Source organism: Lissotriton helveticus, chromosome 8, assembly GCF_964261635.1.
Source record: "Lissotriton helveticus chromosome 8, aLisHel1.1, whole genome shotgun sequence".
Lineage (NCBI taxonomy): Eukaryota > Metazoa > Chordata > Amphibia > Caudata > Salamandridae > Lissotriton > Lissotriton helveticus.
Window position 1 is genome coordinate 223,526,013 of NC_136069.1, and position 26,900 is coordinate 223,552,912.

Below are 26,900 nucleotides of genomic sequence, written 5' to 3' on the forward strand. Positions count from 1 at the left end.
ATTTATAGTGTTCCCTGACGAAGGGCAATGATGTGCCCGAAATGCATTGGATTTTTAATAAATATTGCTTTGGACGAACCACTGCGTTGATCATGTTTGAAAATGAGGTCCGGAGGGCACGGTTCAAGCATTTGAAATCTGGAAAATGGCAGCATACAGCCTGAATGTGAAGTAAAAGGACAGAGTAATGCAGAAAATGTGATAAAATGTGGAATATTATGGTTAAAACCATGGAATATTTGGAAATGGAAAAACATGGATGGAATTTTTGCCGGAAGGCGCAATGATGGCAGCTGCGACTGGTTTTGGGGTGACATGTGTTACCCCACCCTTCTTCATTGGCTTGTTGGCTGCCACATCCTGCGGTTCTTCCATGCCATAAGTTCCGTTCTGCTTCCTGCAAGGTGCTGCACCCCCTTTTTCAAGCCAGCTTCTTTACTAAGTGTGTTTTTAGGTCTCGCCTGCCAATGCACTTGCGCATTGCTGGCGAGAATTATAGTAAGTGGAAAAGAAAAGTCTACCAAGACGGCTGCGGATCCCATGCAGTTCATGTGAGCTATGCGTGTGCACGCCAGCCACATAACACACCACCATTTGTCTGTGCCTATGCATCAGACATCAAAGGCTGCCGCTCCTCTGCCTACCCACCCCCCACCCACTTGCGTGCACATCGCGCACCACCATTTGTCTGTGCCAAGGCATCAGACTTCAAAGGCTGCCGCTCCCCCGCCCCACAGCAATGCCGAGAGCTTGTTGCTGTTGTGTTTCTCACCTCGACTCTTCTGTCTTCCTTCTTTCCGTATTCACCTCACTCTGTCTATCGCGCTCTCTCCTGCCTTCTTCTCCTGCCATCATCTCTCTCCATCCCGCTCTCTCTCTCCATCCTGCTCTCTCTTCCGTCTTCATTTGCTTTTCTCTTTCGATTTCTTTTGCTCTACCTATATTTATTTATTTCTCTTTTGCCAGCTCTCTCTTCCGTCTTCATCTCCGTGTCTTTTTCCCCACTTCCATGAACGTAATTAGTTTTATTTCAGTAAAATGCTCTCACGGAGCCTCCGGCTGAAACTTGCGACAACGGTTTATAGACCGATCCCTGCAGCACTCATTTTACTGTAAAGTAGCAATTCAAGCCATACAGAAGCTTTCAGGTTTCTCTAAACACACAACTCTCCTCCAAAGAATTACTTGTAGAGACGCCCCTACATGTTTTAGCTTACCTCCCTGTGCTTTTTATTCAGTCACAGGCCTATTTATTTAAGTATCAGGGCTATCCACCAGGATATTTCACGAGTAATAAGTGAATAGATGTTAAATCCACCGTGGCATACACACACCTTATTTTACAGTGACACTTTTGCATGCCTGCGGGCAGAAAAGCTACCTTAGCTCTTACAGTTTAGCAATTGCGATGACTGTTACACAGAGCTGCCAGCTTGTTTCACACGTGAACACTGCTGCTTAACCATTCTGGGCAGACCACGTGAAGTGTGAGTGGCCAATGTACTACCTGAATGTAATGTGAAAACCAGACTAGAACAATGGATTAACCTGAAAACGCAACATGGGCCTAGGAACCAGGGGGCAAAGTTATATTTTACATGTTTTTCTTTCACCGTTCGGTTAAATAAACAAAATTCAGGTCAGGTCTTTGCATTGTGCTTTGTGACCCCATTTTGCTCAGAAGTGCCATGCACGTTGACTAGCTGTTGTGATGTGTGTGATCTTGTCGTTTTGAGCCGTGCAAGGTAATACTGTCTTTTTCGTATTAAAAAATAAGTGAACACAACATAAGATTTGATGATACCAATTATATTTTAGGGATTTTTTCATATTTTCACTTATCTGATGAAAATTAACATTAATTTTTTTTCAATGAATATGCTGTATAATCTCCTAAAAATAAGTTATGAAAGGGAGAAAAAAGACACAAAAAGTCATACTTTGCTCAGGAGCATGTAAAAACTGCCACAACCGTCGTGTGTAAACAAACCACATTAGAAAAATCCCATGCGTTACTATCTCTGTTAAAATACATTATATGCACATACATCATAAAGAAACGTTTATTAACAAATTACAAAATGGAAAGGATGCTTTAAGAAAATTATGTAAATTACTAATATGAGGTCATTATTTTGTGCTGAAATATGCATATTTATTTGGAGAATTTTTTTTAAAATTTTTTTTTAAAAACCTTTATTAGCAAAAATATAAGACAGGTATACGCCTACAACCCACTGGGCCGGCTAGCACAATATCGCAAATCAACGTAAAATTACACAGCTCATCAGCCGACAACCAGGGGTCCGGCAGCCATGGTGCACGATATCAGTCAATTCCTGAACGACAGGATATGGAAAGGTTTCATTTTTAAAACAACCAAACAAGAAAAAACGAAGAGGAGAAAAACAAGGCTATGCCCTAGTTGCGTTGTCTGTTCCATATGATGCGGGGAGAGACAGTCCAAAGACATTATGAAAAGACAGGAGAGCCCTCAGGAGAACAAAAAAAGGGGGGAGGGGGGGAGAACGGTGACTCAGAGCCAGTGATCTATCGATAACACAGTACAGGGAGGAGCCGAAACGCATAGTCAAGGGGAACAAGGCGTGTCAGGGGGATCAATGAAAGGGGGGTCGCATATATCCCCACGGAACGAGTTCCATTGGTCCCATATCCTACCCCATTTTTTGGGCCTGCCACGAGAGATATAAACAATCTTCTCCCTGAACATGCACCAGTCCATGTTGTCTTCCCACCTGGAGACCGACGGAGCCCTCTGGGAACCCCACAATTGTGCAATGTCCCTTTTCGCAACCATGTTCCCCAGCGTCACCCATTGAGTCTGAGCAACATTACAATCATTCGGTTCCCATACATTCGATAGACAGCGCCTGGCTTCAGGTAGCAGCTGAACATTCGTGACCTCACCCATCACCGTATGTACTCCATTCCAAAAAGACACAACCTCCGGGCACTCCCACACAATGTGGAGGAAGGTAGCAAGCATACCACAGCCCCGCCGACACAGTCCATCCTCAGAGAAACCCATATGCATCAATCGGGGACCCGTGACATAGACCCGGTGCAGAATTTTCAGCTGAACGAGTCGCAGACGCGCCGGAATCGCAACCTCCTTAGGAGAGGATATCGCGGCCTGCCAATCCTCATCATCCAGTTCTAGCCCATCGTTAGTCCAGGTACTACGTAGGTGAACAAGCAAGTCCGATCGAGTATTAATAAGTTTCTTACAAATAAGGGAGATAGTGCTGTCCGGAACATGTCCGTCCAGCACCCTGTCTTCCAGGGGGGAGCTCTCCGGGATGTCAGAACCGGCCGGAAAAACCGACCCAATGGCATGACGAACCTGAAGGTATCGAAAAAATTCCGAAGCATTCAAACCATATTCCTCCTGTAGCTCGGCAAAGGTCTTCACTCTATCCCTAACCCAGAGATCACCCAACTTACTGATCCCGATGAGGTCCCATCTATCAAACCCTTTTGAAGTCCATAGTTCACCCAGCCTCTCCGCGGCAAACAGAGGGGTCGCTCTGGTCAGCCTATCTGTCCATCCAGTAGCCGCAGTCGCGCTGCCCCATACCCGTACCGCCACTCCAGTGGGTCCCGTCAAATTCTTCCTAGCACCTCGAGAATAAAATGCCCTGTAGTAATCCCCCCCGGGCAAGAGCCACCGGTCCATTTCGAAAGCCGGATGCGGAACTGGACCATACATAGCATGGTTTGCGGCACTCAATTGAGATGCCCAGTAATACCGTCGTATATCAGGTAACGCAATGCCCCCATCGTACCAGGGTAGCGTGAGCTTAGCCAACGCAATACGGGGTCGGCCAGCCCACACTAGCTTCCTCTGGAGGCCCTCAATTTCGCGAAAGTAGCCAGCCGGCACTAGATCAAGTGTGTTTTGCACAGCATACAGGAACCGGGGAAGAGACATCATTTTAAACAAAGCCGCCCGTCCCAAGGGGGATAAGGGCAGACCACACCAAGCCGCGACGTCCGACCGAAGCCGGGCGAGCGGAGGCAACAAGTTCCGGTCATACCGTAATGCAGGGTCAAGTGAAATAAAAATCCCCAAATACTTAAAACCATCAGTACAAACCAGGATCGGGCATACTCGGGGCAAAGAAAGAGGATCACCGGTGAGCGGGAAGATACAGGACTTGGACCAATTAATAACCAACCCGGAGTTACGTCCAAAGGAGCGCAGAACATCAAAGAGGACTCCCAGTGACTTACGGGGGGACGTCAAATACAACAAGATGTCGTCAGCATACAATGATACACGGTCCTCGAAGCCAGGGGACCACCGAATACCCTTTAGGGAAGGTTCCCATCTGAGCCAGGCGGCCAGAGGCGCAAGTGCAAACAACAGCGGAGACAAAGGACATCCCTGCCTCGTGCCTCGCCCAAGAGCGAAGGGCTCCGAAGCTCTACCATTAACCACCACCTGCGCCAACGGCTGTTCATACAGGAGTTTAATCCATGCAATAAATTTCGGACCAAAGCCGAACTTGGCGAGAGTGGCCCACAAATATGGCCACTCGACTGTATCAAAGGCCATCGAGGCATCAAGAGAGACCAAGATGGCCGGTTCACTAAGAGATCCCGCCCTCGCGATGACGCCATGCAGACGACGAAGATTGAGGGCAGTATTGCGCTGGGGGATAAAACCAGACTGATCCGGGTGAACCAGTCCGCTAATCACCGTTGCCAGTCGATTTGCCAGTATTTTCGCCAATATCTTGGGTTCAGCATTTAGAAGTGAAATAGGGCGATACGATGAGCAGCACTCGCGGGGTTTGCCGTCTTTATGAATGACCACAATAGAGGCCAGCCTTTGGTCTCTGGGAAGAGATCCAAGGTCTCGCGACGCCGCAAACATACGCAGCAAATACGGCGCCATTTTGTCTGGGCAGAGCTTGTACAGCTCAACCGGTATACCGTTGGGGCCCGTAGCCTTCCCCGAACGAAGAGAGCGAATAGCGAGCGCAACCTCATCGACGGAGAAATCAGTCTCCATTAACGCCCCATCTGACTCCGAGAGACCGGGCAACTCAAGATCACGAAGTAGCAAGCGCGAGTCCTCCTCCGGCAAGCCCGAAACCGGCGCGTACACGACCCGAAAGTGCTGGGCAAACACCTCAACTATCTCAACCGGGTCCACGATCCGCGCCCCATCGACTCTCTCAACCACAGGCACAACACGATTCATTCTATCACGCCTATCCAGCCAAGCAATCAACTTCCCCGCTTTATCACCCACATCATACAGACGCCCCTGCTGCATACTATGCATCGCCTCAGCCGAGGCAGTCACCAAAGCCCTGTAATCAAATTGCTTAAGAGCCAAAACATGCAATGTCTCAGGCGTAACCCCAGCCTCCAACCGTTCCTCCAACCCAGTAATCTCAGACTCCAAGCTCACCACCTCTTCTTGTTTACGCCGCTTCTCAGCAGCAACCAGGGACAGAGTCTGACCGCGGATCACAGTCTTATAAGCCTCCCATAGGGAGACCGGGGAAGACACCGATCCCTCATTTTCGGCAAAATAAAAATTCATGCATTTGACCACCTCAGATCTGATGTTGGGATTCTGAAAGTGCCATGGATTGATTGGGGCAATTTGGCCCCCAGTCCCCAAACAGATATCCAAGTGGAGCCATATCGGGGAGTGGTCTGAGATCCCTCTAGCCAGGTGTTTAATTTCACGCACAGAGAACAACTGCACCATCGGCACGAGGATATAGTCAAGTCTCGAGAGACTTCCATGGGCTCCCGAGTGGAAAGTATACTGAAGCCGGCCAGGGTGCAGTTGTCTCCAACAGTCGGCCAGCCCGAAGGCATCCAAGAATTTCCCCAACCATAACTGTGATGTTGGGAGGAGTCTGGGGGGGCTACGATCACTCTCTCCATTCACCACAGAGTTAGTCACCACCCAACACCAGCAAACCATCAGGCAAACCCAGAATTACCTCACCCAAATCGGCAAATGTAGTGGATTGCAGCCCAGGCGGAACATAGATCGACAGTATGGAAATCAATTTCCCCTCCCATCTCCCCGTAATGCCTGCATAGCGGCCCCTGTCATCCAACACCGTGCCATCTATCTCCAGGGGAAGGGAATTCCTGACCAGGATACCAGCCCCTCTCGACCCCGAAGTGAAGCTGGAATGCGCCACCAAACGATAACCTCTTCTATTCAATGCGTGACATGTATTGCCCACCAAATGGGTCTCCTGGAGCAGGACCACATCCGGGGAACACCTCTTCAAGTATTGCAGCACAATCCCACGTTTAACCCTGTCCCCAAGACCGTTAACATTCCAGCTCAACACCCTAAGCCCCATACCCCCCATCCCGAAAGAAGACCGACCGCCCCCCCATCTCGAAACAGTCACATGACAGTAAATGTAAAGCAAAGCACAGCCTCGAAACAAACAAATAGGAAAGAACCCCCCCACCACCCCCAGTGAACCCATCAAACTCAAACGCCCCTCCCTGCACCCCTGCGGTAGACCGAAGAGCCACCCCAACTTGCAGTGTGCCTGTCGCCCCATTAAACTAACCTACAGAAAGCGAGAAAAGTCCCCAGAGGAGGAAGATCCCCATAACCCCCCCCACCCCGGGCATTCACACAATGCTTGAAACATAGTCTCTAAGCCACTGCAACGGATCCTGGTTCGCCGATGTAGACTCACTGCTCCTGGTCCTCCACGCCTCCCTCAGCGCCTCTCGTGTCCTCCGGGCCTTCATGTTGCGTCGATAAAGTGTCCAACCAGTCACTAACCACCTCAGGGCGGTCAAAGAAAAGCGCACGATCAGCATGTTCGATTCTCAGACGGGCCGGGAAGAGCATGGCATATTTTAGTCCCACGTCCCTAAGGCGCCGCTTCACACCCGTAAAGCCCGTCCTTTGCTTCTGCACTGCCTGAGTGAAGTCCGGGTAAAAACTAATTGAAGCGTTCTCAAATTTAGTGGGCCCATTGGTTCGGGAAGCTTGCAGGATAGCGTCTCTATCACGAAAATTGAAGAGTCTAGCAATTATGGGCCGCGGAGCGGCTCCCGTCTTTGGCTTGCCACCCGGGACACGGTGGGCCCGCTCCACAGCGAAGAATTTACTTAGGCCTTTCGGTATCAGATGCTTGAGCACAAGGTCCTCCACCAGGATATCAACAGGCATGTCGGCAGAATTCTCCGGGACACCCACAATGCGAACGTTATTGCGCCTGGCACGGCCCTCAAAATCCTCCAACCGATTGGCAAACAGGTCACAGGTAGTCCGAAGATGGCGGACCATGGTCTGGAGTTCCGAGACATCCGTGGTCAAACTAGCGGTCTTGAGGTCGAGAGATTTGACACGCTCGTTGGTTTTCCCAAGGTCTGCTCGGATGAGGGTGACATCGATCGCCACCGTATCTATCTTAGCTGCCAGGGTTTCATATTGCTGGCCCATGGTGGATCGGACACTCGCAATAGCACCCATAACTTCTTTCAGTGTTGGCTCCTCGTCATCAGGAGTACCGTCCCCAGCTTCCTCCAGGGCACCACTCGATCCGCCCGGGGAGCCCCTCGGTCGAGTAAATCGATCAATGGTCTGAGATTGGGTGACCCCCCCTCGGGACGAACCTCTGGCGCCGCGTCTCTCAACGACTGTTCTGCCCGTCATGACGTGTAAGGAGCCCCAACTGGAATTGTAGAATCGAGTCAAAATGATCTTCGTCGTGACAGGCTCGGAACTGCGAGTAGACAGGGACACAGCACTAGCAAAAGGCTGGCAGCGATAGCAGAATCGGAACTCCGATCGGGAATTGGGCGTTCTCAACAAGGAGCAGAAACGAAACCGAAAGTACACCAGGGGCAGAGGGCGTGGCTTATCAGCCGTTGTTGTTCAATTGCCACCTGGGTACCTCGGGGACTCAAGCCCCCGGCTGGCATACGATGTAGGCCTCTAAGTTCAGGGTGCAGTAAGTCCGGTATCCGACGGCCAAATCGATTTTTGAAAGGATCGCTGGCATCAGCAGGGCATCAATAAAAAGTACCCGTCGTCATAATCAGGATCAGTAACAGGATAGTCGCGGGAGGCGGAAGGGGTCTCGGGAGCCCTTAGCTCACGCGTCCATCTTGGAATCGCGCGAAGCTCCTCCTCCTATTTGGAGAATTTTTGACATTGGGCCATCAATGTTATTTTTAGAGAACTTGACTCTCAACATAAAATAGTTGCACCAGTATAGTCTTATACCTTCCTAGTTACCTCGAGTCATGTGACACTTTCAGCTAGTCCTAGCTTTTCAACCTACAGCACTGTGCATTCTTGGACTTTCAAGTCCACACTTTAAATGGAAAACGATAAGCTCCAGAATGCGAAGTACCATAGGCTATAAAGCCATGGTTAGGTGATGGCGCAACATGCAATATGGGTCCTCCTGGTATTTATACAGCCACCATTCCTTGAATTTCAAAATATCCACACTTACAATGAGGGAGAAAGCTGGGTGTTGGCATGAATTATTTGTGAGGATTATTTGGAAATATATAATGCCTGGCCTCTGAGTTGTAACATAATCAGTGAAAAATAGTCACCACTTACTTATTTGCTGGAAATTCTATGACATTGGCAAATACATTTCCCCTGTGCTTCAGTTCCTTCTCTCTACCACTCTCCTCCTCTCACACTCTCTCCTCTCACCACTCTCACCACTCTCCCCTCTCACCACTCTCCCTCTCACCACTCTCCCCTCTCACCACTCTCCCCTCTCACCACTCTCTCTCACCACTCTCCCCTCTAACCACTCTCCCCTCTCACCACTCTCCCCTCTACCCACTCTCCCCTCTACCCACTCTCCCCTCTACCCACTCTCCCCTCTACCCACTCTCCCTCTACCCACTCTCCCTCTACCCACTCTCCCCTCTACCACTCTTCCCTCTACCCACTCTCCCCTCTACCCACTCTCCCCTCTACCCACTCTCCCCTCTACCCCCTCTCCCCTCTACCCACTCTCCCCTCTACCCACTCTCCACACTCTCCACTCTCCCCTCTCCCTCTTCACCATCTCCCACCTCTCACCACTCCCCTTCACCCCCTCCCCTTTCACCCCCTCCCCTTTCACCCCCTCCCCTTTCACCACTCTCCCCTTTCACCACTCTCCCCTTTCACCACTCTCCCCTTTCACCACTCTCCCCTCTCACCACTCTCCCCTCTCACCACTCTCCCCTCTCACCACTCTCCCCTCTCACCACTCTCCCCTCTCACCACTCTCCCCTCTCACCACTCTCCCCTCTCACCACTCTCCCTCTCACCACTCTCCCCTCTCACCACTCTCCCCTCTCACCACTCTCCCCTCTCACCACTCTCCCCTCTCACCACTCTCCCCTCTCACCACTCTCCCCTCTCACCACTCTCCCCTCTCACCACTCTCCCCTCTCACCACTCTCCCCTCTCACCACTCTCCCCTCTCACCACTCTCCCCTCTCACCACTTCCCCCTCTCTTCTCCTCTCCTTCCTCTGTCTCCTTACTCTCCCCTCTCACCACTCTACCCTCTCACCACTCTACCCTCTCACCACTCTCCCCTCTCACCACTCTCCCCTCTCACCACTCTCCCCTCTCACCACTCTCCCCTCTCACCACTCTCCCCTCCCACCACTCTCCCCTCTCACCACTTCCCCCTCTCACCACTTCCCCCTCTCTTCTCCTCTCCTTCCTCTGTCTCCTTACTCTCCCCTCTCACCACTCTCCCCTCTTACCACTCTCCCCTCTCACCACTCTACCCTCTCACCACTCTACCCTCTCACCACTCTACCCTCTCACCACTCTACCCTCTCACCACTCTACCCTCTCACCACTCTACCCTCTCACCACTCTACCCTCTCACCACTCTACCCTCTCACCACTCTCCTCTCTCACCACTCTCCTCTCTCACCACTCTCCTCTCTCACCACTCTCCTCTCTCACCACTCTCCTCTCTCACCACTCTCCTCTCTCACCACTCTCCTCTCTCACCACTCTCCTCTCTCACCACTCTCCTCTCTCACCACTCTCCTCTCTCACCACTTCCCCCTCTCTTCTCTTCTCCTCTCTTCTCTTCTCCTCTCCTTCCTCTGTCTCCTTACTCTCCCCTCTACCCTCTCTCCTCACCCCTCTCTCCTCTCCCCGCTCTTCTCTCTCCCCGCTCTTCTCTCTCCCCGCTCTTCTCTCTCCCCTCTTTCCCCTCTCTGCTCTCCTCTTTCCTCACTCTCCCTTCTCTCCCCTCCCCTCTCCCATCTGTCTCCTCTCTCCTCACTCTCCCTTCTCTTCCCTTCTCTTCCCTCTCCTCTCCCATCTCTCCTCAAGTACACACAATTGTCAATGAGCAATTACACTGCACTCTATGCAACATACACTCCAAATACCACTCAGTTCCACATAATTACACGCCACATAATTACACTGCACTCAATGCAACATACATTCCAAATACCATTCAGTGCCACATAATTACACGCCGCATAATTACACTGCCCTCAATGCAACATACACTCCAAATACCAGTCAGTGCCACATAGTTACACGCCACATAATTACACTATACTGAATACAACATACACTCCAGACAATACCTCTCAGTGCCACATAATTATATGCTACATAATTACACTGCGCTCAATGCAACATACACTCCAAACAATACCACTCAGTGCCACATAATTAAATGCCACATAATTACACTTTACTGAATGCAACACACACTCCACACAATACCACTTAGATACCACATAATTATATGCTACATAATTATACTGCATTCAATGCAACATACACTCCAAACAATACCACTCAGTGCCACATAATTACACACCACAGAATTACTCTACTAAATACAACATACACTCCACACAATACCACTCAGTGCCACATAATTATATGCTACATAATTACACTGCGCTCAACGCAACATACACTCCAAATACCACTCAGCGCCACATAATTACACATCACATAATTACACTCTACTGAATGCAGCACACACTCCACACAATACCACTCAGTGCCACACAATTATATGCTACATAATTACATTGCAACATACACTCCAAATACCACTCAGTGCCACATAATTACACACCACATACTTACACTATCTATCGCCCTCACTATATCTATCTATCTATCTATCTATCGCCCTCTATCTATCGCCCTCTATCTATCGGCCTCTATCTATCTATCTCCCTCACTCTATCTGTTTATCGCCCTCACTCTATCTGTTTATCGCCCTCACTCTATCTGTTTATCGCCCTCACTCTATCTGTTTATCGCCCTCACTCTATCTGTTTATCGCCCTCACTCTATCTATCGCCCTCACTCTATCTATCGCCCTCACTCTATCTGTTTATCGCCCTCACTCTATCTGTTTATCGCCCTCACTCTATCTGTTTATCGCCCTCACTCTATCTGTTTATCGCCCTCACTCTATCTGTTTATCGCCCTCACTCTATCTGTTTATCGCCCTCACTCTATCTGTTTATCGCCCTCACTCTATCTGTTTATCGCCCTCACTCTGTCGCCCTCACTCTGTCGCCCTCACTCTGTCGCCCTCACTCTGTCGCCCTCACTCTGTCGCCCTCACTCTGTCGCCCTCACTCTGTCGCCCTCACTCTGTCGCCCTCACTCTGTCGCCCTCACTCTGTCGCCCTCACTCTGTCGCCCTCACTCTGTCGCCCTCACTCTGTCGCCCTCACTCTGTCGCCCTCACTCTGTCGCCCTCACTCTGTCGCCCTCACTCTGTCGCCCTCACTCTGTCGCCCTCACTCTGTCGCCCTCACTCTGTCGCCCTCACTCTGTCGCCCTCACTCTGTCGCCCTCACTCTGTCGCCCTCACTCTGTCGCCCTCACTCTGTCGCCCTCACTCTGTCGCCCTCACTCTGTCGCCCTCACTCTGTCGCCCTCACTCTGTCGCCCTCACTCTGTCGCCCTCACTCTGTCGCCCTCACTCTGTCGCCCTCACTCTGTCGCCCTCACTCTGTCGCCCTCACTCTGTCGCCCTCACTCTGTCGCCCTCACTCTGTCGCCCTCACTCTGTCGCCCTCACTCTGTCGCCCTCACTCTGTCGCCCTCACTCTGTCGCCCTCACTCTGTCGCCCTCACTCTGTCGCCCTCACTCTGTCGCCCTCACTCTGTCGCCCTCACTCTGTCGCCCTCACTCTGTCGCCCTCACTCTGTCGCCCTCACTCTGTCGCCCTCACTCTGTCGCCCTCACTCTGTCGCCCTCACTCTGTCGCCCTCACTCTGTCGCCCTCACTCTGTCGCCCTCACTCTGTCGCCCTCACTCTGTCGCCCTCACTCTGTCGCCCTCACTCTGTCGCCCTCACTCTGTCGCCCTCACTCTGTCGCCCTCACTCTGTCGCCCTCACTCTGTCGCCCTCACTCTGTCGCCCTCACTCTGTCGCCCTCACTCTGTCGCCCTCACTCTGTCGCCCTCACTCTGTCGCCCTCACTCTGTCGCCCTCACTCTGTCGCCCTCACTCTGTCGCCCTCACTCTGTCGCCCTCACTCTGTCGCCCTCACTCTGTCGCCCTCACTCTGTCGCCCTCACTCTGTCGCCCTCACTCTGTCGCCCTCACTCTGTCGCCCTCACTCTGTCGCCCTCACTCTGTCGCCCTCACTCTGTCGCCCTCACTCTGTCGCCCTCACTCTGTCGCCCTCACTCTGTCGCCCTCACTCTGTCGCCCTCACTCTGTCGCCCTCACTCTGTCGCCCTCACTCTGTCGCCCTCACTCTGTCGCCCTCACTCTGTCGCCCTCACTCTGTCGCCCTCACTCTGTCGCCCTCACTCTGTCGCCCTCACTCTGTCGCCCTCACTCTGTCGCCCTCACTCTGTCGCCCTCACTCTGTCGCCCTCACTCTGTCGCCCTCACTCTGTCGCCCTCACTCTGTCGCCCTCACTCTGTCGCCCTCACTCTGTCGCCCTCACTCTGTCGCCCTCACTCTGTCGCCCTCACTCTGTCGCCCTCACTCTGTCGCCCTCACTCTGTCGCCCTCACTCTGTCGCCCTCACTCTGTCGCCCTCACTCTGTCGCCCTCACTCTGTCGCCCTCACTCTGTCGCCCTCACTCTGTCGCCCTCACTCTGTCGCCCTCACTCTGTCGCCCTCACTCTGTCGCCCTCACTCTGTCGCCCTCACTCTGTCGCCCTCACTCTGTCGCCCTCACTCTGTCGCCCTCACTCTGTCGCCCTCACTCTGTCGCCCTCACTCTGTCGCCCTCACTCTGTCGCCCTCACTCTGTCGCCCTCACTCTGTCGCCCTCACTCTGTCGCCCTCACTCTGTCGCCCTCACTCTGTCGCCCTCACTCTGTCGCCCTCACTCTGTCGCCCTCACTCTGTCGCCCTCACTCTGTCGCCCTCACTCTGTCGCCCTCACTCTGTCGCCCTCACTCTGTCGCCCTCACTCTGTCGCCCTCACTCTGTCGCCCTCACTCTGTCGCCCTCACTCTGTCGCCCTCACTCTGTCGCCCTCACTCTGTCGCCCTCACTCTGTCGCCCTCACTCTGTCGCCCTCACTCTGTCGCCCTCACTCTGTCGCCCTCACTCTGTCGCCCTCACTCTGTCGCCCTCACTCTGTCGCCCTCACTCTGTCGCCCTCACTCTGTCGCCCTCACTCTGTCGCCCTCACTCTGTCGCCCTCACTCTGTCGCCCTCACTCTGTCGCCCTCACTCTGTCGCCCTCACTCTGTCGCCCTCACTCTGTCGCCCTCACTCTGTCGCCCTCACTCTGTCGCCCTCACTCTGTCGCCCTCACTCTGTCGCCCTCACTCTGTCGCCCTCACTCTGTCGCCCTCACTCTGTCGCCCTCACTCTGTCGCCCTCACTCTGTCGCCCTCATGCATCAACCTATTTAGGAAGTGCAAACGGTGCGAATCGGTAAATTCGGCCGTTTGCACTTCCTAAATACGTTTTTGGGATGCATGAAACAATTCGCTATTTTTTGCATTTCTTAAAAATGCAAATGCATTTAAGGAATCGCATTTGTGCGATTCCTTAAATGCAATGCATCAATTTGTAAAAAATAGCGAATTTTGAAATTGGAAGTGCAAATTAACACGAGGTTGACCCTCGTGTTAATTTGCGAAAATGTTTAAAAAAGCAAAAAAATGCATTTTTTAAACTTGCATGTTACAGACACACATGTCCTTAGGACATGTGTGTGTGAAACATGCACTTGAAAATACATTTCAGGGGTGCAGGGGGGGGGTCCTTTGAACCCCCCTCTGCACCCTTGCAATGCATCAAAAAATTGCGAGTGCAAAAAAAAAAAAATGCAAAACGGCATTGATTCCTATGGGCCTCTAGGCCCATAGGAATCAATGTAATGCCATTCCTTAATTGCGATTCGCAATTAAGGAATCGCAATATCCGAAAATTAAGAAATCCTAAAAACTTTTAGGATTTCTTGATGCATAGGATTTTGCATTTCCTAAATAGCGATTCCTTAATTTTCGCTATTTAAGAAATGCAAAATCCTAGATTGATGCATGTGGGGGAATCTATCTATCGCCCTTACTCTTATCTACCTATCGCCCTCACTCTTATCTACCTATCGCCCTCACTCTTATCTACCTATCGCCCTCACTCTTATCTACCTATCGCCCTCACTCTTATCTACCTATCGCCCTCACTCTTATCTACCTATCGCCCTCACTCTTATCTACCTATCGCCCTCACTCTTATCTACCTATCACACTCACTCTATCTATCGCATCAGCACAGCATCACTCAGCACCACCACAGTATCACTCAGCACCACCACAACATCACTCAGGGGCACCACAACATCACTATGCGCTACCACAGCATCACTGAACGCCACAGCATCACTCAGCGCCACCACAGCATCAATCTGTGCAACCATTCAACAACAGCTGGTTCAAATATGTTCTCTCAATGTTTCAAGCTTTATTACAAATGTCACAAAAAGATGTTAATATTTCACTTCTGTTCTTGGATTTTCGTCACAATAACATACACTGAACATAATCTTCACAAAAGTTATTTACTAAAGTTTAAGCTATTGCCATTATACATTACAATAACTTTGATTTAAGTATTAATTATTGAAAAAAAGGAAAAAGCCCTAGTTATTTGTAATATCAATACATCTAAGTCGCGTAAATACAACACATATTGCATTACAAATGCTACAGGTGTCACATTTACGAAAGTTACAACTATTGGCATTGCAAATGACAAAGCTATTAATTTCGCTATTTTCAAACTCAACACATACATCAAAAATGTGTCATTTACAATACCAATAGCTCAAACTTTCCTAATGTGAGACCTATTGCATTGCAAATGCTTGTTGTTCCATGTCTGCCTGCACTGGGCAGGGGTCTGTATCCTGCTGCCTTCGTATCTTACAGGAAGCATGTTCAACAGTGTTTTCGCTGTTCGGGTTGTTTAGCTGGGGCTAGCTCTGGCTTCTGATCCTTCATGCCTCTTGCTCTTCTTCTTTCAAAGTCGCCATTTTTCAATCCGGCACAAGCGTTCTGGCTTGGTGTTTTACTTCTCTCATCCCCTCTACATATGTTTTTTTACCGTGCTATTCTGGATGGGCTGTGGTGGCGTAGCCTCCCCTTGATTCCCGTTCGCTTCAGGGCATACTGGTCTGGTGGTTGGTTGCGCTGTCATTTCTGTCCCCACTGTGTTTGGTTTGGTGTCGTCAACTTTGGTTGACGACACTCTTTTGGTCTTGTTATTGAAGGCTAGGTTCTTTCTGAACCTTAGTGGGGTTTATTCGCAGTCCCGCCTCCTCTATGGGTATGGCTTTGGTATCTATTCTAAGTTCAGTGCGGCTAGACGTCTCTATCAGAGGAACAAGTTACTTACCTTCGGTAACGATGTATCTGGTAGAGACATAGTCAAGCCGCAGATTCCTTAACACCCGCCCGTCCTCCCTGTCCTGCAACAACCTTTTCAGGTTGGGCTTCTTGCCTTCGCCTCCTGTGGGGTGACTTCTTCTCTTCTTTCAGACTCACAATGCTACATTCTGTTTTGTGGCTCTGATCAATCCATCCTTGTATTTGGATGGCAGGCCCATATGCCATGTGTCCTTTAGAACTCTTACCTTTGGTTGCCCGTTGGGAGTCTAAATCCTTTCTGCTACCGCTTGAGGTTTCTTGCCACCCCTGCATTCTAGTGGTTACAGTCTGGCAATGCTACATTCGGTAGTTCCCTTTTTCTGATCTGACGTCTCCTTTTGGGTGACGCCTTATGGTAGTTTGTCCTTACTCCTGGGTTCTGGACTGGTTGTCCTTCACAGTCTTATATTGTGGTCACAGCCTTTCTGTCGGCTGCTGTGATGGTTCACCAAGGAGCTATGGCTCAAGGGTAAGTCTTGTGCCTCTGGTGGCACAGGCTCACACAGGCCAAGGGTTCAAATCCTGTCTATGCTCTGCATCTTCTTCTGCCTCAAGGAGAGGTTTTTGGTCTTAACAGTTGCGGGGGTCCCTCCCAGAGTGGTGCTCTGTTCTCCCCCCCCACCCCCACCTCAGTTTACAATTTATGTGCCTGCCACTGTATTTACAACGGTGATGTTTTTTCACCATACCTTGGTTTTTCTTTTTCTGCACACTGTTCCCATCTTTTCAGTTTTTGGTGGTGGCTTTGCGTTCTGATGCGAAAAAGTCTTCTGATGAAAACTGATGCGCCGGGGCTCCGCTGACGTCACGTCCATGGACGGCGCCGTACGGCGCCGCCCCCGGCACGCAGAGGTGCTGCTGCACAAAAATTTCCGTACCAGTCTGACGCCTGGGGATATCCTAAGTTAAGGAATCTGCGGCTAGACTGTGTCTCTACTCGATACATCGTTACCGAAGGTAAGTAACTTGTTCTTGTGGCACTATTTTCTTTCCAACCAAGGTTCGGTCCCTTCCCCGGGCACACTATGGAAGGCCGGCAAGGCTACCTTACATGGTGGGCCAGAGGTCTGGTGCTCACGAAGCGGCGGCAGACTGTTCGCATGACCCAGCTTGAGGCGCAGGCCACGCGGCTGGAATTGCCCCTTGCAGACCCGGATGACGCTCAACCCGCCAGACAGCTTGCGGCGATCCGGGAGGAGATCCGTCAGATCTCCCTAGACTCTGCCAAGATGCTGTGGCGCTCCTCTGTGGCCCGTGTGTGTGGGTGGGGCAACAAGAATGGTAAGTTGCTTCATAACTTGGTCTACTACCCCAAGGTTAACAGAATTATCCCTGAAATCCGTGACGCTGCGGGAACCCATCATTGCTCATCGCGGGCCATTGCCCAAGCTTTCGCGGGTTACTATGCCCAGCTCTACTCGGCCCGATCCTCTAGGCCTCTTTGGTTAACTTACTGGAGCGAGCGATGGTCCGCCTACCCTGCCTTGCTCAGGCCGAATCGACAGACCTCGACCTTTCCTTTACCCCAGAGGAGATACATGGGGCTTTTTTCCTATTACATTCTGGGAAGACTCCAGGACCAGACGGCTTCCCGCAAGAGTATTACGCAATATATTGAGATTTATTGGTGCCCCACTAAGTCGACCTCTTCCGGCATGTGGCCGAGAAGGGCTCCTTTCCCTCAAAGACTGACGTGGCCACTATAGTAGTCATCCCAAAGACCCAGCCACCATTTCTCTCCTGTGCGGACTACTGTCCGATTGCTCTAATTAACACAGAAATGAAAATCATTACCTCTGCCCTGGCCCAACGTCTCCGTCCCCTGTTACACCAATTGATCCACCCAGACCAATGTGGCTTCATGCCGGCACGTGGCACTCGGCACTGCATATGACGTCTCCACCTTGCCCTGGCCCATCGCCATCTCCTCACTCTGTACTTGACCCTGCTAGTCATTGATTTTGAGAAGGCCGTTGACTCGCTTGATTGGAGCTACTCGGAGGAGGTTCTCATCACAATGGGTTTCGTCCCCCATTTTAGACGCCTCATCAGTGTCCTGTACTCCAACCCCAAAGCAGGAGTCTTGACCAGCGGTGCCTTCTTGGAGGCATTTCCAATCCGAAGAGGCATGCGTCAGGGGTGCTCCCTCTCGCCACTCTTATTCGCTCTGGCGATGGAGCCCCTGGCCAGCTTCATACGTAATGATCCCCAAATCTGAGGGTGGCCCTGGGACCCCCACCAGGTGGATAAAATTGCCTTGTATGTAGACAACGTCCTGCTTATCTTGACTGACCCGGAGAGCTCCAGCCCACGTTGCCTAGAGGTGCTCCAGACCTCTGAGAACGTCTCTGGCCTGCGACTCAACCCAACAAAGTCCATTCTGATCCCCCTCCATCCCTCGAGGGCCTGCTTTGATTGGCAATCTAATATCCCTTTAAGGAGACATTCTTATAAATACCTTGGGATCTGGGTGACTCTGCTCCCGGAGCTGCAATGGGACCTCAACATTACACCCCTGGTCACGAAAGCCAAAAACGACCTTAAGTGCTGGCAATCCCTTCCCCTCTATCCCCTTGGAAGAGGCGCACTTTTTAAAATGATGATCATCCCCCGTTTCCTATACATTATTCAAAATACCATCTTTCACCTTCCGGGAAGCTGGTTTCGTGATTTTGATGGGGTAATTACCAGGTTCCGGGGGGGGGGGGTTGGAGACCACATATAGCCTTGGCTCGCAGCCGGATCCCTCCCTTTGATGGCGGCATGGGTATGACAAATCTTCACCTCTACTACTTGGCCACCAGACTTATTGTCGTCCATGATTGGTTCACTGGAGGCTGGTTTGACTTGGCTTACCGGACTGAGCTTAGAACTATGGGCTTCCTGCAAATCCAAGCCTACTTGTACGGGGCCCCCATTCCGCAAACGATTCCACCTATCACCAGAGCGGTTCTAGTGGCCTGGCGCTCTGCCCTGCGCTATACGAGATGGAACAAGAGACTTACCCAACATACTCCTCTGTGGCACGGCACATGGCTTGAGGGTTTTCCGCAGTGGGATCGGGTCGGGATTTCGCTCCTTGGAGTCGTCTGGGTGGGAGACCACGTCAGGGCCTTCCCCAACAGCGTCACTCCCTTCAAACCACCCAATTTTATAAGTATCTACAACACCGCCATGCCCTTACTATGCACATTTCACCAGGCACTTCACTTCCTGAGTTCAACCCGTTAAAAACCCAGGTCATGATGGGAAACTTGGGCAGAGGAGGGATGTCACGGATATGCCGTTCCCTCGTGAACAATGGCCCTACCACCTTAGACTCGCTGCGAACCCGCTGGGAGGAATGGTTGGGTCCCCTAGAGGAGGCAGACTGGCGTGACACCCTTATGGCCCCCAAAACCCTGACAATCTCCTCTAAACTAAGTCTCATCCAACTTTATTACCTTCACGTGGCATATCACACCCTGCGCGCTTACACAGGGCAGGACTGCGCCCCTCTCCAGATTGTACTAGATGTGGCCAAGTTCGGTCGATTTTTTTTTTACCACTTGGTCGGGTTATGCACTGATCTCGGTCCATTTTGGTCGAGGTGTGGAATCTGAACTTACACAACCTCTGGGGTGGCAGGTCGCTCACAACCCTATGCGCCTTCTCCTAAGAGTATTTGATGGCCTGGACGGCTCTGGAGCTGAAAACCCCTTCCTGGGCACAGTGGTGGTGGTGGCCAAGTGAGGCATCGCAGCGGCCTGGGCCAGGCCAAACCCCCTACCATACGGAGTGGCGACGGGGGTGGACTGGTGCGCGGCCCAAGATGAACCCCTATTTGAGGCTCGGGGATGTCGTGAGCAATTTGAAAAGGTATGGGACAAATGGCTAAACCTACTGTTTTGAGTTATGTCCTTGATTTCCCTCCTATATCGTTATATTGTTTTTCAAATGAGGTGGCTTTCTCGAAGGCTTTAAATCTTGGCTGGGATTCCTGTTGTCTGCTGGAGATGGACTTTGATTTACTGTGTAATCGCATGCTGTCTTTTGTATGCTGGTTTTTCGAATGCAAATAAATGTGATTATCAAAAAGAAAATGGTGCAATACACTTTGAATGCAGATCTCTGTGCGCCCTTGCAGCCAATGGAGCTCTTTTGTCACTTGGTAGATTTGACAATGGGAAGTTGGTGAATCAGCTGCGTAGCTTGATTTTGAATCAACTGAAGCCTACGCACAAGGTATTTAAGGATGCTCAAATAGAAGGTGTTGGCATAGTCAATTCTTGACGGGACTGAAGCCAGTATGACTTGTACCAAGGCGTCTGTAGTGAGAAATTTCATGATTTTCTTAATCCGCTGGAGTTGCAAGAAGCTAGGGGAGGTTACAGCACCAATCTGCTGCTTTAGAGATATTTCTTCGTCAATTATAAAGCCTATGCTTTTTACTGATTTCTTTGGAGAGAGGAGGGGAGCCCATCTCAATAGGCCAGAAGGTGGGGTTCCAAAGATAGGGCCTATTTTTAGTGAGTACTATCAGCGTTTTATCGGAGTTGAGCTTCAGGTGGTTGCTGTTTATCCAATCCCGGATGAACATCATGGTTTGAAACTAGTTTGTAGGTTAAGAGCATTACAATTAGGTCATGAAGATTATTTAAGTTATTAGACCTGCAGGTCTAGTCAAACGTTTTATGATTTTCCGAGACTTTTATACATTTTAAATGCCTGTTTACAGGAATTTGTCTTTTCTTTCTCACTAACGTCTTGCACTCATTTTAGAATTTAAAAAAGTTTGAGGGTGCCAGAAGTTTGGATTTTGTCTTACCATGTCTGCATTGCATTGGCCTCCCAGGAAATAATTTTTCATAGTGCATTAAGTGATTTGATTTTCTGCAAACCTTTAGTTATTTACAGTATGTGGCAGCATCATTTCAGCCAAAATATTAATATAACTTTTTGCCTTCTTGCAGCTTCAGAAAGTTCAAATATACCACAATCAAAATTAGTTTTAAATAAATTGCTGAATAGAATTCGGTCCCAAAAAGGTCAGCGAGCATTGAAGTCTGACATTACACCTGCAAGTGAACCAGTTGGGCCTGGATCATTTGCCATTGATGAAAGACTACAACAACCTGCAGCTCTCTCAGTACAGGAAGGGCAACCGGAACCTCTTAATGCACCAGATATTATAAGTAAGTAGTTGTTTAAGTGAGAGTGTACTGATGTTTTGGAGTAGATTGTGTAATGTACAGAGCATACTACGACTTTTTGTACTAATTCAACTCACAATGTAGCATACATTTTGTTTTGTTAAATTGCCAAAATTCCCTTATGACCAAGAAGTTAAGACTTCCTTTTGGATGCATGATTTTTTATGTATTATAGAATAAACATACAGGTTGGAGTTCCGTTATGGAGTGTTCTCTTCTTTTCTCCCTCCACAAATGTAAGGTCTGTTACATTATTATAAACAGGTCAAATTGTGAAAAGAATGTTTTCCAAATAGTGCTGTCTCATCATTCAACCTTAGCTGGAAAGTAAGAAGAAAAGAGTCCCAAGTGAGGTTGTTTTTAAAACATAATCAGTATTTGTGGCTTCATGGTGGTGCCCTAGTGTGTGGAGTCGGATGGTGTTAATTCTGTACTCTTGACGTTAACAGTCTTAAAGTCCCTTTTACTTCTGACATGTGGATTAAGGGGGTTTAAGGGTTGAACTCTAAAAAAAAAAAAGAAAAAAAAAAAAAAAAAAAGGAAATACCCAGGGAATCGGTAATTCTCTGTCCAATTGCCTCAGTAGTTGTTCCTTCTCCTCTGCAGTTCCATTGGAAACCTCCTGGGAAAGATGATAAATCTGTGGTGTTTCCTTGTTATACTCAATGGGGCCTGTTTCTCTTTTATCAGCCACATTTATATTTCCAGGGCACTGTCCTACAATACTGTGGTCTTCAGTGTGTATGGTTTGTTGGTAATTGCAGGAAGTGGAAGTACAATTATGAATTAGTCAGGCTTAAAATAGAGGCAACATGTAAAAAATGTAAGCAGCGTATACACAGAAGAAAATAAAAACTGCAAAATTACATAACCAATTTTAGAATGAAGAGAATTAAGAGTATGAGTAAAATAAGACCAAAACGACATAAAATTCAAAAAGTCAAACCGGAGACATGAATTGTTAAAGATTTAAGTAAAAACAATACTAAAAAGAAATAAGCGCCAATGATATTCTATGGAAGTGGCAGACTTAGACCTAGGCGTGATTTGAGGCCTACCGCAATGGAGACCTGATTGGATACACCAAGTGGATTAGGTCTGGCGGACGTCTAGAAGTCAAGAAGTTTGAAAAGGTTTCAAAGTCCTAATTCAAAAAGGGGCTTTGTCATTTCTTTGAAGAAAGTTGTCTTCCTGCAGGACAAATCTGAAATTGTAGCCACCATCACGGAGCTGCATGTCAAATACCTGTTATAGGTTGGTGCCTTTGACATTTTTTGCTTGATGAGGTTTCTGTAAAAAAATGCCTCTTTTTGCATGGTTAGTCCCTACTTTTTGCACTATTTTGATATGGTTTCAATTGTAGTGCACAGGGTCCCTGCCATTCAGGTCCCTCTATGCCAGTGCCTCTTCCGTAAAAACATATCTCCAATTGGTACTTCTATCCCCTGTAAGTGGTACCTAGGGCTGAAGAAACCGATACAGAAGAGGGTACCCCTCTCACTGGGACCATGTCACTGCCCTTGCAGCTTGCATGCCCCTGTGTGGGAGAAAATGATAAAGTCAACATGGCACCCTGCCTGGGTGGTGCCATGCCAGCCATCACTTCCTGAAGGTATAGGTAAGTACCCCTCTAATAGGCCTCACAGCCCTAAGGCAGAGTGCACTATACCACAAGTGAGGACATATCTGCATGGCAGATATGCCCTACAACATTGGGGTCCATTTCTTAATATAGTAAATGCTAGCGAAGCCATAGAGAGTACATGGGCTGGAAACTCGACAACTCGAGCTCCACAGCACCATGATGGCTTCACTGAATACGAAGGTGGTTGGTACCAAACTACACCTTTCAATAAATCCCCACTGATGCCAGTGTAAGATTTATTAAAACTTGTACTCAGAGGGCACCTGAAAGGTGCCCCCTGAAAACCTACCAACCCTGGTGTGGTCTCTGACCGACTGTAGGCAGCCAGCCAGCCACCAGACATGTTTCTGGACCCCTTGGGTAGAGAGCCCCTGCTCTCTGGGAGCAGAAACAATGCACTTCCTGGGCAGTGGTGTCACACCTCGTCTCCCAGGATGGACCAGTGCTCGAAGAGGGAAGCTTCAAAGGACTGCCGCCTTTGTAATGCAACCCCCAGCCTCTGCTGCTAGCCGCAGATGGTAGCCCCTGGTTTACACCCCCATTTTCAGTGGGAGAACTGGTGGGAAATCTCAGGAGAATAGAAAGGGGTGCCTGTAGGAAGCTGGCTCTGTAAAACTATACCAAAGTGAGGTATACTGTGCACAGAGTCCAGTGGAACCCCAGAGGTAGGCAGAGGTAAAGTATATAGCACCTCACTATCTATTTGGGGTAGTGTGGTCGAGCAGTAAGGCTTCAACAGAGGACAATGTTAAGTATTTTGTAGTGTAGTTCCTATTTTCCCAATAGGCTCTGCGCATTGGAATAATACCTACAGCAGTAAAGGCCTAGGCCAGACGTTAACTAGGTCTACTACTGTCGATACTAGACTTAAGTTTTGGGTTTGCCAGCGTAGCTCAGAGTTCGCTAGAAACTTTCTCGAATGTTCAAGGAGGAATTAACTTCCCTGATTAGACAAGAAGGGATTTAGTTTCTGACAACCATAGAACATGACAACTTTGCTCTCCCCTAATCAAGAGTCAATCTCAAGAGTCGTGTGAGCACAAGGCAATTATTTTACTCAGTCAGTACGTGCATTCTTAGTCTCATCAGATTGTAGAGAAAAGGAAGAGACGGGCGTCTTCAATAAAAAGGTGTTATTTATTGATCAGTCTCTTTTCTCGTACAAGAGAAATGGATCGATATTATTGCAATACTTATAGTTAAGTAAAGTGCATACATTAAAAGCAATAGTATAAAATAATACTGTAAAAACATTGATATGGTTTCTGAGCCATATGATGTTTAAAATGATTAAAATATATTTACATACACATATACATTTGACTAAACGTACTCAACTGGTGTTTCTAAATACGCCTACCCCGTGTAGCTGACCTAAGTCTAATGCGTGGGCGGGAATAGAAAGTTACAGTTTAAGTTAAGTTTGTTTTTGCCAAGTGAATAACTAAAGAATTCTCTGTGAGGGGTTATTCAGTTCTGTACCTGGAAGTTAGGATGAATGAGGAATGGTATCTCTTTCTCTGCTCTCGATATTCCAGGCTGCCTGCGAGGGCTACCCGGAAACGCCGGTGCTGGGTCTCTCGGCTTGAGATAGCAGCGCGTCTCTCAGCGCGTCAGGAAGGCGGGGCTGCGCCAGCGGGGTCTGCTTCTGCTCTCGGCTTCGGCAAGTATGGCTGCTCCGTCTTGTCACCACGCGTGTGTTTGCATAGGGCAAGATCGGCAATATTTATACCTTAAAGGTGCCGAGATTGACGTAAGGATGGACATAGATACGTCAATAAAGATGTCATACGACTTGCTCGTTAGCACATTCTTTACTAAAGTTCTCTGTGAAATCAAAACAATGGCCGCACGGATTATCCAGGTTGTCATAGGTTTGATTTGTTATGAGAACGTCGTATGCCTTATCAGGGGCTGGAGGAATGTCGCTTGTCTAATTAGATCTCAAGCGTTATGACCTAATCAGATAACACGTTCCTGTGCCGTAGTGTGACTGCGTCAGATAACGGTATCTGCATCATGGGGGCTGTTCTTGCTTCATGGGCTGACTGTTAGTTAACTTGATAGTTAGTTTAACCAGAATAGGGTCAGGAATAGGGGGATCGATTCAGAACCTATAGGAATACATGACAATTTGTTGTACCCACTCAGTCAGCAAATGAATTCACACACTCAAAGACTAAACTTCAGACCAATTGTTTTTGTATAAAAATATTCTTTTAGTCATTTTATTTCCTAGAACCAAGAAGCCTGGCACAGGTAAGTGATAAATACTTTGCAGTAAATATACAGTTGTAATACAGTTTAGATTGTAATTGGATATTCACTTTGTTTTGATTTACAGTATTGTTACTGAGAAATACAATGCTATGTAAATACAGTACATATACTTTGAAGGGGTTTTTAGTAAAATGACCAGTACATTACTTTTCTTACGCAGTGTAGTATACCGGGATACTACACTGGGAAATGTCCTGTAAACATGTAAGTAAAATCTTTTTTGTTAGTTAGTACAATTTTAAATTATTTTTTTGGGTTTTCCAACTCCACACTAAGAAACTTTTCATAAAAAAACAGTCAATGTTATCCTATGGAGGAAAATGGTGTTATTGGTTTACAGGTAAGTACTTTGTTGTGGGAGTTGGTGTTCTGGAGTTAGACTCAGGGGTCCCCCAGGGTCAAGGATGCACACTTTTTTTTCACCATCAGCGGCACTAGGGCGGCTGGGTTCAGAGTGCTGAAACCCAATGTTATCCAATGGGGATATGGAGCCTCCATTTGGTGGCTGCTAAGGAGCATGCCTCTGGTTTGTGGGAGCAAAGCTCCTGGGCTTAAGCTCAGGGCAAATGGAGGTCTAGGCCAGCACAAAAGTTGCACCCTCAGCGGCACTGGGGCTGCCGAGTGCAGAGTGTTGTTTTGGCGTCAGAAGCCGTGTAGCTTTCAATAGGATCTTGGGGGTTGGCTAGGCATCGTCTGTTGGGCCACCCAAGGCCGTGGGGCGTCTCGTGCAGGGGTGCCTTTTATGGTCTGATCTTCTTACCAGCTCCTGGTCGCGGTTGGGGGGACCTTCCGATTTGAGGCTGCAGGTGTCGGCTGGGGTTGCTGGATCTCGGGTCAGGATCGCTGGGAAGACCTCCCCTTGGTGTTGGACCACTCGAACTCGGGCTGTGGGTGTCTGGTGCAGAGTGGTGCAAACTCGTGGATCCTTGCGGAGCTGGAGTCTGGTGTTTGAACAAATCCAGTGTTCACGAGAGACAGAGTCTTTGGGATTGAAGGCAGGCAGGTCCTCCGGGTTTTGTCGAGATTGCTTGCTGCAGGACACACTGGGATTTTGCTGGAGCAGGTTCGAGGTGGGGCCAGTAAGTCCGTGGGCGTCCTCCTCTTGTTAGCTTCGGCACCGCTGTTCGGTCCTTATTCTTTTCTTCTTGCAGGTTCTTGTCTGAGGAAGCAAGGTATAGGGGTGCCTCTAAGTACTAGATTTAGGGGCGTTACAGGTAGGTAAAAGATTGGGACCAATGGGTCCCTTCACTAGGGTGGGTACATTCCTTATTATGCCACCCTCCAGTGTGAGGGGGGCATAAGCCTTTCCTTGTTTGGCTGGGTCCCCCATCTACAAGATGGAGTAGAATGAGGGTTGTGCTTCACCTCTAATCCCCCACCTGAGGGGTGAAGGTGGCAGAGGTGGGCACACCTCCCTTCCTCACTACTTTTTCCCCGCTGGTTCTCCCGCCCAAAGTATGGGTCAGAAACAGTGGAAACCAGTTGCTGGAAGTAGCAAGTGGCCTGGGGAAGCTCACAAAGGCGGCAAGCCTTTGCAGCTTCCCCTTCGTGTACTCTGCCCATCCTGGGGGAGGAGACTTGGCACCTCGTCCCAGGATGTGCATTGTTTAAGGCCCTTGAGAGCAGCAGGCTCTCGACCCAGGGGTCCAGAAACATGTCTGGCGGTGGCAGCTGAAAGCAGCCACTCAGCCTGAACATTAGTGGTAGGTCATTTTTCTGGGGGCACCTTTAAGATGCCCTCTGTGTGCATTTTCCATTAAATCCCACACTGGCATCAGTGTGGGTTTAATGTGCTGAGAAGTTTAATACCAAACTTCTCAGTTTCCAGTGTAGCCATTATGGTGCTGTGGAGTTTGCAATGACAAACTTCCATC

At 49.3% G+C, this 26,900-nt stretch overlaps 1 protein-coding gene across 4 annotated transcripts in view; it reads left to right on the plus strand.

Annotated features, from left to right (window-relative positions):
* Positions 1-26,900, plus strand: part of CEP295 (centrosomal protein 295) — a 627,693-nt gene that overhangs the window by 144,914 nt on the left and 455,879 nt on the right. For all 4 annotated transcript variants that reach the window (XM_078656965.1, XM_078656962.1, XM_078656963.1 and 1 more), the window contains one exon: positions 20,862-21,083. In XM_078656965.1, the coding sequence (XP_078513091.1) occupies positions 20,862-21,083 (222 nt within the window). The remainder of the gene's footprint in view (positions 1-20,861; positions 21,084-26,900) is intronic.